Raw genomic sequence first — 16768 nt, forward strand, 5'->3', positions numbered from 1 at the left:
GCATAGCATGAGCACACACCATCTAGTTTTATTAAATTCCAATATGAAATCTAGTTCCCGTACGCAACAAAAACATGTTTCATTCATTTTTATATACCGAGCTCCAGAGAAAATGAGCCATTTCAACCTTCTGGCTTGCTCAAATCAAATGTTCATCCTCTATCAAGGAATTGAAGAAGATTTTAACTCTTAATTTAACATTATCTAGTTCCGAACTGCGTATTTTCCTATGTGCCGACTACGATCGTGATGTGAACTAAAGTACGACAGGGCCATTTAGGGTGGGAAGAGCAGTTACTTTCCAACAGTTGACAATGGACTAAGTAGAATCCAGAATCGCTTCAACTTTCCAAATCTCGTGTATGTTTTTGGACAAGTAATGGTTATAGCTGCTTGATCATGTTTCACCACAATTGGTGTACCCTTTTACCCACAAAATGCATCAAGTATTAAACAGGCAATTGATACTATTACCCACTTGCATAATTATAGCTCGTTAAAATAAGGATCGTAAAACAAGAATTTGGCAAAACATCTTTTCCTAAAGGCAGCAGAATGATCTTACAACTAATGATGAATAATTTAGAATCAAAATTTGGAACTTATAAGCATATGCAAGTTACAGAAGAATAAATAAGATTGAAAAGGAAAAGTAGAATGACAATGAATTAGGAGCTATAAGTTATTACACCCTTCGCACTTTTGTGGGATTTCTCGTGTCACCAGATCTACGTGGAGATCAGCCTCGTATTTAGGCCCTCCTCATCATCCTGCCGAGGCCTCTATCCTAATTTGATGCAATAAGCAATGACACTCAACGTTAACTACAAGTTGACACCAATAATCATCAAGGAAAGTCTTGGCGTAATGCGTGGTGGTTCCAACGAAGCTAGCACACTACTGTATCTTGTCTTTGCTTCTTCCGCTTCTTTCTTTCAGCACCGGTACGCTTCTTTCTATCAGCACTACGCTTCTTCTTTCGTTTCTTACTGTGGCTATCATTGCCACCATCTCCATTCACTTGGTGCTTCAGGAAACAGTTTTCTGATACAAGCTGATGAGCCAATTTTGCCAAACGAGGTCCTGATACAGAATTGTGGGGTATGCACCTGTATAGGTTATGACAGAGCAGAGATCATCAGAGTTTTTAAACAGCTACTTGTAGCGCTGTCGAAAATAGACTACTCTGACTGACTGCATATCTCACATGGTGAGAAATCCAAGCAACTGTCTCCAAGCTGAATATTTGAGAAAATATATACAACAGGATGTCTTACCTTCTCCAAGCTGAATATTTGAGAAAACATATACAACAGGACATCTTACCTTCTAGAATATCTGTGTTCAGCAACAGCTGTCTTCTCGTGCCATAATAAAGGTTGAGGGTGGACTCCATCCTTGGAGATAACCTACAAGAGAACACAGAACTTATAAGTTAAACAAGAAAAATAAAAAAAGAAAAGCGTATCATATGACATGTAGGATATGATATTACGACTAAGTGATTAGTTGATGTTTAGCTCGTCATTTCATCGACTGAGCGGTGCAGTAACACTAAGATTGATAACTAGAAGTGCCATCTTAAGCGAATACTTTTAAGATGTAAAGAGATGTCTGCACATTTGAGGTAAACAGCAGACTTGGACATCTGCAAACGTTAAGACTACAACACACACAAAGAAAAAAAGGAATTACATTCAGTTTTTCATTTTGCGGAACTGCTTATTTTAGTCTCATCTAACTATGTCTGCCTGAGGTCACCAGAAATCGATGTGAAATGAACTCAATATAAACAGTTAAATATCTCATCCAATTCACAAAATAGGGGTGCCAAACTAAAGTGGTGGTGACTTAGTCCATGGACTTCAGGCAGTTCTGATATTTTGTCCCAATTTTCTATCTTTTCCTCAGTCCTAATTAAAACATGTAGCTGATATTCTTAGTTGCTAAATCTTGAATTCCAAACCTTCACACAATTTCACCAGAAAACTGGAAAAATCTATATCATAGACGTGAAATACAAAATACTAACCTTTTCAAAGCTATCTTTCTATTCATCAAGATAACAATTGAGAGAAGCTAAAAAATATAGATGTTCCTTATACAAAATGTATTCCAATAATAATGCCACAAAATAACGGTCATGCATATAAGAAAGCACAATTGATGATCGCCAAAAGCCCAAAGAAAACGCCTTCACATACCTTTCTAGGCATTGTTACTCCTTTTGGTGGCCTAGGAATGTGAGGATGGAAAGAAGGGACTTTATAAAACACAGATCTGCAGAACATCAAAATGTAATCATTCAAGAGAAGACTGTAGCCCTACTTTTTGCATATTTGAAGCAAACAAATTCAGAAAAACACGTACATGACTTTATTATCTGTTATCACATCCATGTCCTCAACGGGTGGATAGACCTCAACACGACATACAGGCTTATCAGAAAGATATATGAATCCATTCATTCCATGACTGCCAAAAGAATTCAGTCAGCATCTAGCGGCAGAGCTTTTTTGACAAGTAGACATTGGAATACTTTCTTTATTTACAAGGAAAAAGAATCAGCAACCAGCACATGTAATGCAACTATTATAGAACACCCAGGAAGACACCAAAAGTAGAAAATCAAAAGACATCCCCTTTTCTGACGAACTTAGGTTAACTCTTATACATGTAAAGATGAAAGTCCAGTTATATTGTGTCCCCTAGGATTCTGCAAGAAGAGCACCCTCCCAGACCGTGTGCCACTATAACTGTATAACAAGATTGGTTTTAATAGGGGCAACATTTTCAGGCAATCTATGTTGCTCGGACTCTCCGAAAATGTTGCCGGGTGCGTGTCGGATACTCCAAAAGTAGTGTATATTTGGAGAATCCGACACTGGTGCGGCAACATTTTGGAGAGTCCGCGCTACATAGCAGGCAATGGCAGAAATCAACCAGCTTAGCTAGAAAGGAGACACTTCATTCCAATTAAGGTACGACCAGTAGTTGAAATCTTCTCAGGCAAATAAGAGGAACCTAACCACCCAAAGAACAATAGCCGAACACAGCCTCACTTGATACTACATAAGAAGAAGCAAAAGCTTTTCCCATGTTCCTTAATCCAAGTTTACGGGGAAGAAAGAATGAATCTGCTACGTGATGTACGCCTATGTTACTCTAGTGAGTCAGCCACAAAGAGTGCACATGATTCTACCAATCGATGCTCCAAGCAACAATTTTAATCTGTGCCAACGGAGTGAAAATGGTGAAGTCACTCCTCAGTTCTCCAAACTATTCAAATCTCATAAACATATAAAACAAGAGCAAGTCCACTTCCTGAATGGCACCTGCCATGATCATATCACCTGAACTCGGGATTGATTTTCCTTTTCACTTTAGCCTTTGGCAACTTTGGATTGTCCTTGTTCCTTGCACAAAAAGCAAGGATCTTCGTTGCTAGAGGATGTGACAAGTAAACAAACAACATATCAAGGCCGAGACTGTTTCTGTGCTTTTCGTCAACCTAAATCACAATAAACAGTACAAGAATTAAGTGTATGTCAGACATACATAGATGTAAAGTTCAGGGGCTAGATGTTGTGATGGGAAACAATGTTGCCAAGGCTCAAACAATTCCAAGAATTACTGCTGGCATCTGCAACATTATTCTTCAGTTATAATATTAGTTACATTACCGTTAAAGTATCTTCAACATTTGCAATCTCAGATAGAAGACGGCTCTCTTCAATAAATGGCAGCTTACAAACAGCCTACAAACCACAAGAAACATTGATATCATCCTTAATGTTTTCCCAGTTAATTAACTCAAAAAGAAAAAGAATAGTTTGCACGAGGAACAATAATTGGACAGGGAAAAAGAGGGATCCACAGCAGGTTCAGATACTAGAAGTAGAAAGTGATACGAGCAATAGATTGTAAGAATAAAGTAGATTATCTGAAATTACCTGCCAAGCATGCCTCTTCCCATTCATATCAAGCTCAAAATCTGCCGAAATATGTTTTTAATACATCTCAAGGAAGGGATATTCGTTAAGCAATGGAATCAATTTTTGTTTTCAAAATCCACCTTACCACTAGGATAGAAGTCTAAAATAGGGGACAATGGATCTGTCATCAACTTCCTGTAAGAAACGGGAAGTGCTTGTGCACTGTCATGTACACCAGCTCTGTTATAAAAGAAATGAAGAACAAAACCATCTACACAAATCAAAAAGAGAATAGGTTTTTAATACCTTGCAGCTGGAAGGACACCCATTAGCTGATCAAAAGGCTTGAAGGGCTTGCCAATTGTGAAGTGGATTTTCAATCGGTCAAGATCATGAAAATCAGATGCGAATGGAGCATAGTGATAAGGATAAAACCTGCAGTTTCATATCAAAACAGAACAACTGCGCCATTAATTTCCCAATTTGGCAAAAATAGCTAATTAATGGAAAATATGCAACACCAAATACCTAAACAATTTAACAGCCAAAATGGATCAGATAACACGCATAGAAGGAGAAGGGGGAGGGAAGAATGACTATACTAGCAATAACCAATGAACAACATGGTCAAGACCCGACCAAACTAAACTTCCTGAAAGAAAAAGCTGAAATAAAAAGGCAGAAAGTAGAGCAAAACCATCCTTGTCCAGAAAAGGGTAGAGCAAAACCATATACTTCTGAAATCTTTTGTGCTAGAGACAAATCTGCCTAGTATAGCTCCAAATATAGATATATCACATTTTGCAGATTCATGCATTCTTCTGTCAAAGATTGGCCAGCTGTCAAAATAAGATGCACTAGACTTATACCATATTGACCCACTGGCAATCCGATTAAGGGTCACTTAGCTGAGTTTTCTAAACAAAATTAAACACCAATCATCAATTGCTCAGGAAAGTTCACTAAAAACAAAGCTTGACATGTTAATGACATAAAACCAAATAATGCTCATGCTAAGAAGCATCAAGTCAGGAAAGAAGATAGCAGGACAGACCATTGCCAGGAGCACACTCCTTGGTAGTAATAATGCATGACCCAACATATTCCTTCAACATATTTCAAGACCTACATACCAGGAAGAACACAATCATAAAGAAAGATTAGATGAGAGAAATGGAGCTATCAGTTTATATTTTGAGCTGTAATTGTTAGTTAGTGAGCTGTAATTGTTAGTTAGTGATGTCGACATCGCAGTGTCTCATTGGCTAAGTTAATTAGTTAATTAGTCGGTTGAGTCTTGTATATAACGACCTCCTTCTCAGTGGATAATGAACAGAAGCTATCGTTTTCTCTGAAATGTTCTCTTCTTCTCACTTCTAGAAGCTTCCTCCATTAGAATCTCTCAAGCTCCAAGCTCCAAGTGCACATTAACACTGATTTTAGCATGGTATTAGGGTGGACGATGCTGGTGATCCACACGAATTAGTCAATATGATTTGCGGCAGCTTCCTCAAGTTTATCGATCCTTCGTCTAGTACGTGTATTTTGAATCTGAGTTCACCAATGGCAGAATCAACAGTTCCATATACACATCAACTGTACCTTGGTCCGTCAGACACTCCTGGTATTGTCCTAATTCCTGTGAAGCTCACAGGATCAAAGAACTATGGGCTTTGGAGCAAGACAATGAAGATCACTCTATTGGGAAAGAGAAAGTTAGGGTTGGTGACTGGCACCTACACAAAGGAGTCGTGTAAGACAGAATTGCATGAACAGTGGGAGACATGTAATACAATTGTTCTTTCATGGCTCATGAACACGGTGTCGACAGAGCTCCTTAGTGGTATTGTGTATGCCTCGAATGCTCATTTGGTCTGGGAAGACTTAAGAGAGCGATTTGATAAAGTCAATCGCATGAGAATTTTCCAGATACACAGAGCTATTGCTGCCTTATCACAAGGTACTGATTCAGTCTCTGCCTACTTCACTAAATTGAAAGTTTGTGGAATGAGTATGACGCCATGGTACGTGCCCCTAATTCAAAGGATTATGTTGAGCATATTCAGCAACAAAGGCTCTTACAATTTCTTAGTGGCTTGAATGATTCCTATAATCAGGCTAGAAGACAAATTATGTTGAAATCCAATGTACCATCTATTAATCAGGCATATGCTATGGTGATTGAGGATGAGTCTCAGCATTCTTTTGGTCTGGGCTCTTCAACTGAGAAAAATGATCCAATGGCCATGCAAGTTGGCAGGGGTCAAGGATACAGGGGTAAGAAACCTTTTATGCAGTGTGAACATAGTGGACTCAAAGGCCACACAAAGGAAAATTATTACAAAATCATAGGATATCCTAAAGATTTTAAAGGAAAAAAGAAGTTTGGTAAGAACAATGCTGGTGGACAATTTCGCCGTGGCAATGGCAACTTTGGAGGACAGTTTGGAACTCAACAATCTATCAATGCTGTCAATAATGTCTGTGGAAATGCTGATGTTCAGTCCCAAGGCTCTTCAGCCGCTGATCTACAAGGCACTTTGGCTGGAAAAGGACCTTACTTCACTGAAGAGCAATACAAACAAATTCTAGGCCTGCTAAACAAAGACACCAATGATAGCCAAGCTAATATGGCAGGTATTGCTACTTGTCTAATATCTAGTACTATTACAAATGAATGGATTGTCGATTCTGGTGTTACTCACCATATAGCAGCAACTGAGAATTTGTCAAAAGATGGTGTTCATGCTAGGAAGTCTTCTAAGGATAAAGTTCAATATCAAGTATCATGCCAATGGAAAAGTAGAGAGATTCAAGGCCAGATTGGTTGCAACGGGATATAGTCAACAGGAAGGTTTTGACTATCATGACACTCTCTCTTGTGGCCAAGATGGTGACAGTAAGATCAGTGATAGCATTAGCAGTGTCCAGGGGTTGGTCTTTCTACTAGATGGATGTTTATAATGCTTTCTTGCAAGGAGATCTCTGTGAAGAAGTGTACATAGAACTGCCTGAAGGCTTTAGAAGGTGGGGAGCAGAAAGTCTGCAGATTGCTTAAGTCCCTATAAGGACTTAAGCCGTTAAGCAAGCCTCTAGGCAGTGGAACATTAAGCTGACAGAGGCATTGCTTGAGCCAGGCTTTGTTCAGAGTAGTCATGATTACTCTCTATTTAACTTGAGGAAGAAAGGTGGCATGGTGGTTATCCTAGTCTATGTAGATGATTTACTCATTACAGGTAGTAGTGCAGATTTGATCACTAAGGCAAAACAGGTGCTCCATCAGAAATTCAAGCTAAAGGATTTAGGTGAACTCAGATATTTCTTGGGGATTGAGGTCCTTAGATCCAAAGCTTGTGTCATTTTAAATCAAGGAGGTATGTGCTTGAACTAATTTTTGACATTGGCCTTAGTGGAGCTAAACTTGCCATCACCCCTATGGGATCCAATTTGAAGCTGACTGCAGTGGAGTATGATAAAGCTACTAGTATTGTTGGAGATGTGGTACTCAAGGACATTACTCTATATCAGAAGTTGATTGGCAAACTTATGTATGTCACCATCACAAGGCCAGACATTAGTTATCAGTCTCAGGTCAAAGGAATCAAGGAAGAACTTCTGCTGATATTGCGGTTACTCTTTCAAAATTATGCCATTCAAACCTTTAGTCAATTCATGCAGCAGCCTAAAAGGTCATATTGGGAGGCTGCCCATAGAGTGGTCGGATACCTGAGGAATGCCCCAGGTCAAGAAGTGTGGATAAAGGCTGAACCTGCAACTGAGTTGAGTTGTTGGTGCGATTCGGATTGGGCTGCGTGTCCCAACACACGTAGGTTAGTTACAGGTTATGTGATAAAGTTTGGAGGTTCCTTGATCTCTTGGAAGTCCAAGAAGCAACAGACTGCGTCTGAAAGTTCTGCTGAGGCTGAGTATCGAAGTATGGCTTCAGCTGTAGCAGAGGTAATTTGGTTGTTAGGTCTGTTTAGGGAACTGGAGTTGCCATACAGGTTCCCTGTCACAGTGCTGAGTGACAGCAAATATGCTATGCAAATTGCAGCAAAGAAGCATCAAGTCAGGAAAGAAGATAGCAGGACAGACCATTGCCAGGAGCACACTCCTTGGTAGTAATAATGCATGACCCAACATATTCCTTCAACATATTTCAAGACCTACATACCAGGAAGAACACAATCATAAAGAAAGATTAGATGAGAGAAATGGAGCTATCAGTTTATATTTTGAGCTGTAATTGTTAGTTAGTGAGCTGTAATTGTTAGTTAGTGATGTCGACATCGCAGTGTCTCGTTGGCTAAGTTAATTAGTTAGTTAGTCGGTTGAGTCTTGTATATAACGACCTCCTTCTAAGTGGATAATGAACAAAAGCTATCATTTTCTCTGAAATGTTCTCTTTCTTCTCACTTCTAGATGTTTCCTCCATTAGAGAATCTCTCAAGCTCCAAGCTCCAAGTGCAGATTAACACTGATTTTAGCAATTTATGATTGAGATATTGAAATACGAGAAATGAGGAAGAAGTTTCTTCAAGAAGAAAAGAGGTATGTCATCTAAACGAAGGTAGTGGTTTAAGCAATGCTGCAACACCTTCAGAAAAACATTCAGTCTATCGGACATATATGACATTCTTATTTTTCAACTGGTAAAGTCTTATATATATTGACATAAAAAATATGGTACTAAGTTGGTACCAGAGGGTTACGATGATGTCCTGTACACATATATGATATTAAATCTGCTTACCACATCCCTTTGAATTTTGACGCAATCTTCTTCGGTTTGAACATCAAATTTTTCCAAATAGTATCTTTCTTTCCAGCCCTCTTCTCCTAATTTAACCTGACAAATAAGACCCAGCCAGTCAGGATATTCTAGAAGTTTTTTTTCAATGAACCTAAATGGAAATAAAAGGATGACCAAGAGACCTTATCAACCACAGAAAGGGTCTTGGCTTGTACATGGTTACTTTTGTCCTGCTTCTTCTGAACAGCCAACTGTGTAAACGACAATCACCAAACATGGGTTACGACATTGACCAGATTCTCTATCCATCAAGAACCTCAAATAAGGTTAAGTGTTCAACACATCACTCTCACATTTAATGTAGGGCGTTGCATGTGTATCCCCCAATGCTTCTGTACCTGAATAAATAAAAAATTTGATTATACTAAAATATTTACTGTTTTAAAAAATCCAGAATTAACGATGATGCTTCCATTTCTGACAGAGAAGATAGAACCACAGATATTGCATAAAGAGTTCAACTCAAACAAAAAGAAAACACGTCACTGAGGTGACCATACAAATTGTAGCAAAAGTACAAAACAAAGGTTAAGACTTGCCAACCCCAAAAGATAGGAGCCAAGAGAACCCCAAATCTACTAAAACTGGGATGGCATGATATAAGGACATCACAGACAAACCTGGATACGCTTCCTAAAGACAGCATTCTCATAAGAACCAATGGCTTGTATAAAGTGCCCCGCCCTCTCCAAATTAACCTGCAGTAATGAATAGGCAAAGCCCATAATCAAATACAACTACTAAGTGCTTCAAACATATCATGCGGATTAGACAACTTTAGAGCCAGAGAAGTTCTGTCAGGCATTAAAACTAGTTAATGATTGGATACAAGATTTACAAACCTTCACACACACCTATAAATTTAGCATCAATAAAGACCAGACCTTACATATTTCAGACAAACTAGGGTCACGTCTGCTTCATACAATAAATCATCACAATAGCCTTCACAATTGTTATACGAACGAGCAAATGGTAAGACAGAAAGTACATATGGAAACGTGGCATAGGTCGGAAATGAAAATGGAGCAACACAGAGAAGCAGATTATTATGTACCTGGCAAGAATTAGTAAGATAGCCACCCATATTGACAAATTCCTTCTTGTAGACATCAATCAGTAAGTCAATGGCTCCCTAGAGGTTCACAATTAAAAGAACATTCAGAATTGAAGCGGATGGGACAAAGGAGATACATTCAATATGAGCACCAACACATAACTCTTTGCCAGCAAAATTCTAGCTCCAAAAACCAAAGGGCGATACATTCAATATGAGCACCAACACATAACTCTTTGCCAGCAAAATTCTAGCTCCAAAAACCAAAGGGCAACTAGTACTGTACGCTAAATGAGAAAAGCACTAATTAACATCCAAAGAATACAAACCTCTGATATCTCCAAAGATGGCACGTGGGGAAGAAAATCATTTCCAACAAATAAACACATGAAAACAAAATCATCTATCAGTCGCTCCAGGTCTAGTTTGACAGTTGGATCTGGAATTTGAAGTTCGTATCCCAAATAATCTCTGAGTACCCATACTTTAAGAAGCTGAAAAGATCCAATATAATATAATATAATATAATATAATATAATATAATATAATATAATATAATATAATATAATATAATATAATATAATATAATATAATATAATATAATATAATATAATATAATATAATATAATATAATATAATATAATATAATATAAAATACATTTATTTGGTACTATACAACAAGGAAATAGATAATACAAGGTACGTAAATAATTTGATTAGGTTAACAGAAAGGGAAATATGGTAGTTCACATGATTTACATACAACTATATCTATATCAACATGGAAAGAAAGGGAGAAATTGACCACATTATCATACATGTGGACTGTGACCACAGGACAATTTCTATGTATCACTATATTAAGTTATAGAAGCACATAATATGGACACACATGGTTATAGTTAGCTGTCTATTTTTCGTCTTTTACATTTTCAATTTTAATCAAACTGACATCGTTTTTTAACAATAACCTTTTCAAAATAATTAGTTCTTCTTAGATATATGTTGCACCACTATATTTGTGATGGACAGTAAGACGTGCATTTCATACTTAATATGGTTGCACTTGAACATTGAAAATTCGAACTTGTAACTTAAAACTGTCATGTTTTTCCTATGTATCCTTCCTCTGCCAAGCTCGTGCCAACCAATTTTTTGTTCTCTCTTGTAACCTAGTTGTATCCTTGTCTAGGACGCATACTTGCTTGCTAATCCCCTTACTTGAGTTATTGAACTGATAGCTATTAACAGATAATAATGTCAGATAACAGGGAAACAATTGGAACCTAAAGGTAATAATAAAGATTATGAAATCCGTTCTCAATTCTCCTTACTGACCAAAGTATGACACTGGACACATATTTTTTATTTCATCTACTCCATATGAGAAAAGTAGCAGGAAAACCAGAATGAGGGATTGAAAGAACCATGCTGGAGATATCAGCCTTCTTTTGCCAATTTTCCACCCTCAGTAACAGCGTCCTCCAATAAATTCTCTCTACTTAACAATTACAGGGTATTCGTCAACCCAAACCCTCTTTCCTAAATTTATCTATCTCGTTTTCTCTGTCTAGGTTTTACTTATTAGATCTAAAGGAGAGTGAGAATCATAGATGATTAACTTTGACATCAATTGTAACAAAATTAACAGTTCATCTAAATTAAGACTGAAGGTGTTGGTTTATGTTTAGTCAACAATGGCATGCCAATTGGAAGAGTTGGCGGAAAGAGTTGGTGTGGATGCTAGGAGGAAGCTTCCTCCTTTGATGTCACCCATGACATCAAGAGGAGGTAGTTTGATGTCACCAATGACATCAAGAGGAGGTCTTTACCTCTATAAATAGATGCACTCCTTCATTTGCAGAAACCATCCCAAAAATAATACAACACATTGTAGTGAGTAGAGAGTTAAGAAAGAAATTCTCTTAAGTGTAATTGAGAACTCTCCCCTTCCTTTGTTAATATTAAAAAGGCAACTGTTCTCTGGTGGACGTAGGATTATTTTGATCCGAACCACGTTAAATCTTGTGTTCTTTCTTTTACGTTTCCGCTAACAATTGGTATCAGAGCAACAAGATTCTTTAACGATCCAAGGAGGAAGAACAAGCAAAGATGAGTTCCATGAAGTTTGAAATTGATAGATTCAGTGGACGCAACAACTTCAATATCTGGAAGATCCAGATGATGGCGTTACTGCGGAGGGAAGGTTCAATCCATGCTATTGACGGAAAGTATCCTAAGGATATATCAACTCCCGACAAGGAGAAGATTGAAGGGGATGCATTGAGTGCAATCCAACTATCCCTTGCACCTAACGTGCTTTGTGAAGTGAGTACGGGTACCGAAGAGACGGCCAAACAGTTATGAGAAAAGCTAGAAGGGCTATACCAAGACCGATCAGTGACAACAAGGATGTTGTTACAACGGCGTCTTCACACATTTAATATGGGGTCAGGTACTTCGTTACAAGATCATTTAGATGCGTTCAATAAACTTGTCATGGACTTACAGATTGCAGGAATTAAAAAGGAGGAGGAGACGCTTGCATGTGCTTTGCTATTTTCATTGACTTCAGGATATCGTGATATTGAGAATTCAATGATGTATAGCAAGGAGCCTATCAAGCTTGAGCAAGTGCGGCAGGCACTTAACTCTAGTGATGTGCGGAGGCACATTGAAGGAGATAGAGATGACCAGGCAAGTGGGCTCTTTGTGAGAGGCCGGACTAGCCAACAGGGAAAGAGCAAATCAAAGCATAGATCAAAGTCTCGTGTGAACAAGAAGAATACAGAGTGTTGGGGTTGTGGCAAGAAGGGGCACTTTGATCGAGACTGCCCAATGTCAAGGTCCAAGGAAAAGGCGAGTGCATCCACAGTTGAACAGGTACATGATTTTGATAATGATTATGTACTAACAACATCGTGTAATAATAATAGTAGTTATGGAAACAAATGGGTGTTAGACTCTGCTTGTACTCTGCATATGACGTTCCAAAAAGACTGGTTTAGCAGTTATGAGAAAAGTGGAGGAACCGTAGTAATGGGCAATAATGCAACTTGTACAATAGTTGGCTTTGGCTCAGTTCGGGTTCGCTGCCATAATGGAGTCGTGAGGACTATTACACAAGCCCGTCATGTTCCTGATCTGAAGAAGAATTTGATCTCCGTGAGTACTCTGGATGAACAAGGTTACAGGTACATGAGCGAAGCAGGAACTATAAAGGTGACTAAAGGTTCTTTAGTCATGCTGAAAGGCAAGCTGGAGAACGGCCTTTACACATTGGCCGGAAGCACCATTGTTGGCTCTGCAAATGCATCTACAGTGCAGTTATCTAATGATGACAAGGCAAGACTATGGCACATGAGACTGGGTCATATGAGCGCACGTGGACTGGAGATGTTGAGCAATCGTAACCTTTTGGAATGTGAGAAGATCAGCACACTTGACTTCTGTGAGCACTGCGTTCTAGGGAAGCAAAAGAAGGTCAGCTTCAGCACTGGCAAACACAAGACAAGAGGAGTGCTAGACTACATCCATTTAGATTTATGGGGTCCCTCTAAACTTCCATCGAAGGGCAAAAAGAGGTATCTTCTCACTTTTATTGATGATTTCTCACGAAAGGTTTGGGTGCATTTTTTGAAAGCAAAAAGTGATGCTTTTGAAGCATTTAAAGAGTGGAAGATTTTGGTTGAAAATCAAATGGAGCGGAAAATCAAGTATCTTCGCACAGACAATGGCTTGGAGTTTTGCAATGAAGAGTTTAATGAATTCTGCAAGGTTCATGGGATCTCAAGACATAGGACTGTCAGGCATACCCCACAGCAGAATGGAGTTGCGGAGAGAATGAACAGAACTCTTCTTGAAAAGGCTCGTTGTATGCTCCTACAAGCCAAAATGTCCAAAGTATTTTGGGCTGAAGCAGTTCACACTGCTGCTCATATTGTCAATCGATCTCCAGCATCGACAATTGACTTTAAGACTCCGAATGAGGTATGGTCAGGTGAACCCTCTAACTATTCATACTTACGAGTATTTGAGTGTCCAGCTTATTATCACGTTAATGAAGGAAAGCTTGAACCAAGGGCTAAGAAAGCCATATTCGTAGGGTATGTGGATGGAGTAAAAGGGTACAAACTTTGGTGTTTGTCTTTACTCAAATTTATAGTTAGTAGAGATGTCACCTTTGATGAATCCTCTATACTTGATCCCCGTAAAGTTTCCGTGGAGTTTTCAAGAAACAAGAACGACGAGCAGGTGGAGCTTCCGGTGGAGCTTGCCAAGGAAAAGGATCAAGAGACTCAGGTTTAAGATGAGTCAGAAGATGTAGACCTTGAAGAACTTGCTGTCAATGAACCATACACAATTGCAAAAGGGAAGGAGAAGAGGCAAACACGAGAACCGGAACGCCTTATAGATCAAGCAAACTTGATTGCATATGCGTTCGTAGCTGCACAAGAAGAGATTAAGGATCTGGAGCCCTCCTCGTATATTGAAGCAACTTCTTGCAAGAATGTTGTACAATGACGGTTAGCCATGACTAAAGAGATGGAGTCTCTTCACAAGAATCAGACATGGGTCTTAGTGAAAAGACAAAAGGGGAAGAGGACAGTTGGATGTAAGTGGGTCTACCAAAAGAAAGAGGGAATTCCTCAAGTGGAAGATGCTAGGTTCAAGGCGAGATTGGTTGCAAAAGGATTCAGTCAGAAAGAGGGAATTGACTACAATGAGATTTTCTCTCCAGTCGTGAAGCATAGCTCAATTCGCGTGCTACTAGCATTGGTTGCCCAATTTGACTTGGAGCTTCAACAGCTTGATGTCAAAACTGCTTTCTTACACGGTGATCTAGTAAAGACAATCTATATGGATCAGCCTGAAGGTTTCCTAGCTGAGGGAAAAGAAGATCACGTATGCCAACTAAAGAAGTCTTTGTATGGTTTGAAGCAATCCCCTAGCCAGTGGTACAAGAGGTTTGATGCATTCATGACTACACATGAATTCTCAAGGAGTGCATTTGATAGCTGTGTGTATCACAAGAAGATGTCTGGTAACTCAATGATTTATTTACTGTTGTATGTTGATGATATGCTTATTGCTGCTAACAACATTACAGAGATAAATGCTTTGAAGAAACTGTTGAGTAAGGAATTTGACATGAAGGATTTAGGAGCTGCAAAGAAAATCCTTGGTATGGAGATTTCAAGAGAAGACGGTGTTTTACATCTTTCTCAGGAGAGGTATATTGAAAGGGTTCTCAAGAGATTCAATATGCATACGTGCAAGCCTGTAAGTACACCATTAGCTCCTCATTTTAAACTTTCAGAGTTACAAATGCCTCAGTCCGAGGATGAGGTGGAGCATATGTCAAAGATTCCTTATGCCAGTGCAGTTGGTAGCATTATGTATGCTATGGTATGCACACGTCCAGATATTGCTCAATCTGTAAGTGTAGTAAGTAGATACATGTCCAGCCCAGGAAAGAGGCATTGGGAAGCTGTCAAGTGGATATTGAGATATCTCAAAGGAGCTTCTGGTGTTGGTCTGACCTTTCGAAAAAGTGGTGGAGGTATTTCAATTCTCGGTTATGTAGATTCTGACTATGCAGGAGATCTTGACAGAAGAAGGTCCACAATTGGATACATCTTTACCCTCGTTGGCAGTGTCGTTAGTTGGAAGTCGACTATGCAGTCGATTGCCGCTTTGTCTACGACAGAAGCAGAATACATGGCAGCAGCGGAGGCGGTGAAGGAAGCTATCTGGTTGAAAGGTTTAGTAGCGGAATTGAGTTTGGTTCAGCTGGAATCAACTCTTAAATGTGATAGTCAGAGTGCTATTCATCTAATGAAAAATCAGAGATTTCATGAGCGCACTAAACACATTGATGTCAGATTTCATTTTATTCGAGATGTTGTTGAAGAGGAAACTATCAAGGTCGTGAAGGTTATCACAGACGATAATGCTGCAGATATGTTGACCAAGATAGTCCCACTCGCTAAGTTTGCACACTGCAAGGACTTGGCGGGGGTGTGCATCAACTGATGCAACTCCGAAGAGAACAGTTGTTAGGTGGAGGTGGTATGTTCAACAATGGTTTGATTCTTCTTGTTTCTTACAACGGAGTTGCCTAGTAAGCTTAGAAGTTTTGGCTAGAGTTGTTCACACGCACGCTCGAAACGCAAACCAAGGTGGAGATTGAAGGTGTTGGTTTATGTTTAGTTAACAATGACATGGCAATTGGAAGAGTTGGTGGAAAGAGTTGGTGTGGATGCTAGGAGGAAGCTTCCTCCTTTGATGTCACCCATGACATCAAGAGGAGGTAGTTTGATGTCACCAATGACATCAAGAGGAGGTCTTTACCTCTATAAATAGATGCACTCCTTCATTTGTAGAAATCATCCCAAAAATAATACAACACATTGTAGTGAGTAGAGAGTTAAGAGAGAAATTCTCTTAAGTGTAATTGGGAACTCTCCCCTTCCTTTGTTAATATTAAAAAGGCAACTGTTCTCTGGTGGACATAGGATTATTTTGATTCGAACCACGTTAAATCTTGTGTTCTTTCTTTTACGTTTCCGCTAACAAAGACAAATGGAGAAATTGTCAATTTGTTCTATCAGATTAATTTCAGATGGCAAACCAATTTAAACCAAAGAAACTATTTCTACTCCCTGAAATTGGTACATCATATACAAAGCGAGTACCTTCCAATTGTTTCTTGTTAATTCAGTAAGCCAGCTTTTGACGGCTTTCTCCAAATATTTTCTTAACTGATTATGATTAGGCCAGAGAGATAGAGAACAATTTACTGATGGCGGATAAGATGCCAGTATGAGATCATAACTTCAGAAATCCAGGATTTCGGGTGTGTTTGGTATAACAAAAAATGTTTTTCGTGGAAAATGTTTTTGGAAAACAAATAGTAATCTTATTCATTTTCCGGTGTTTGATACGCAAATTAAGGAAAAT

General features: G+C 38.9%; 1 protein-coding gene across 4 annotated transcripts in view; it reads right to left on the minus strand.

Moving 5' to 3' along the window:
• Positions 1–522: 522 nt before the first annotated feature.
• The window catches only part of LOC107785646 (5'-3' exoribonuclease 4), a 33744-nt gene continuing 17498 nt past the window's right edge, over positions 523–16768 (minus strand). The window contains exons 8-23 of one of the 4 annotated variants that reach the window (XM_075239933.1): positions 10135–10299; positions 9806–9883; positions 9369–9446; positions 9042–9086; positions 8871–8939; positions 8689–8784; positions 8031–8101; positions 4242–4370; positions 4081–4157; positions 3954–3994; positions 3684–3758; positions 3354–3511; positions 2371–2475; positions 2205–2280; positions 1327–1409; positions 523–1109 (exon numbers count right to left, since the gene is read on the minus strand). In XM_075239933.1, coding sequence (XP_075096034.1) covers positions 890–1109; positions 1327–1409; positions 2205–2280; positions 2371–2475; positions 3354–3511; positions 3684–3758; positions 3954–3994; positions 4081–4157; positions 4242–4370; positions 8031–8101; positions 8689–8784; positions 8871–8939; positions 9042–9086; positions 9369–9446; positions 9806–9883; positions 10135–10299 — 1566 coding nt within the window. In that variant the 3' untranslated portion in view covers positions 523–889. Of the gene's footprint in view, positions 1110–1326; positions 1410–2204; positions 2281–2370; positions 2476–3353; positions 3512–3683; positions 3759–3953; positions 3995–4080; positions 4158–4241; positions 4371–4989; positions 5061–8030; positions 8102–8688; positions 8785–8870; positions 8940–9041; positions 9087–9368; positions 9447–9805; positions 9884–10134; positions 10300–16768 lie in introns of all 4 variants that reach the window. The other 3 variants (XM_075239932.1, XM_075239935.1, XM_075239934.1) reach the window with 3 other exon arrangements.

This window comes from Nicotiana tabacum, chromosome 20, assembly GCF_000715075.1.
Source record: "Nicotiana tabacum cultivar K326 chromosome 20, ASM71507v2, whole genome shotgun sequence".
NCBI classification, from domain to species: domain Eukaryota; kingdom Viridiplantae; phylum Streptophyta; class Magnoliopsida; order Solanales; family Solanaceae; genus Nicotiana; species Nicotiana tabacum.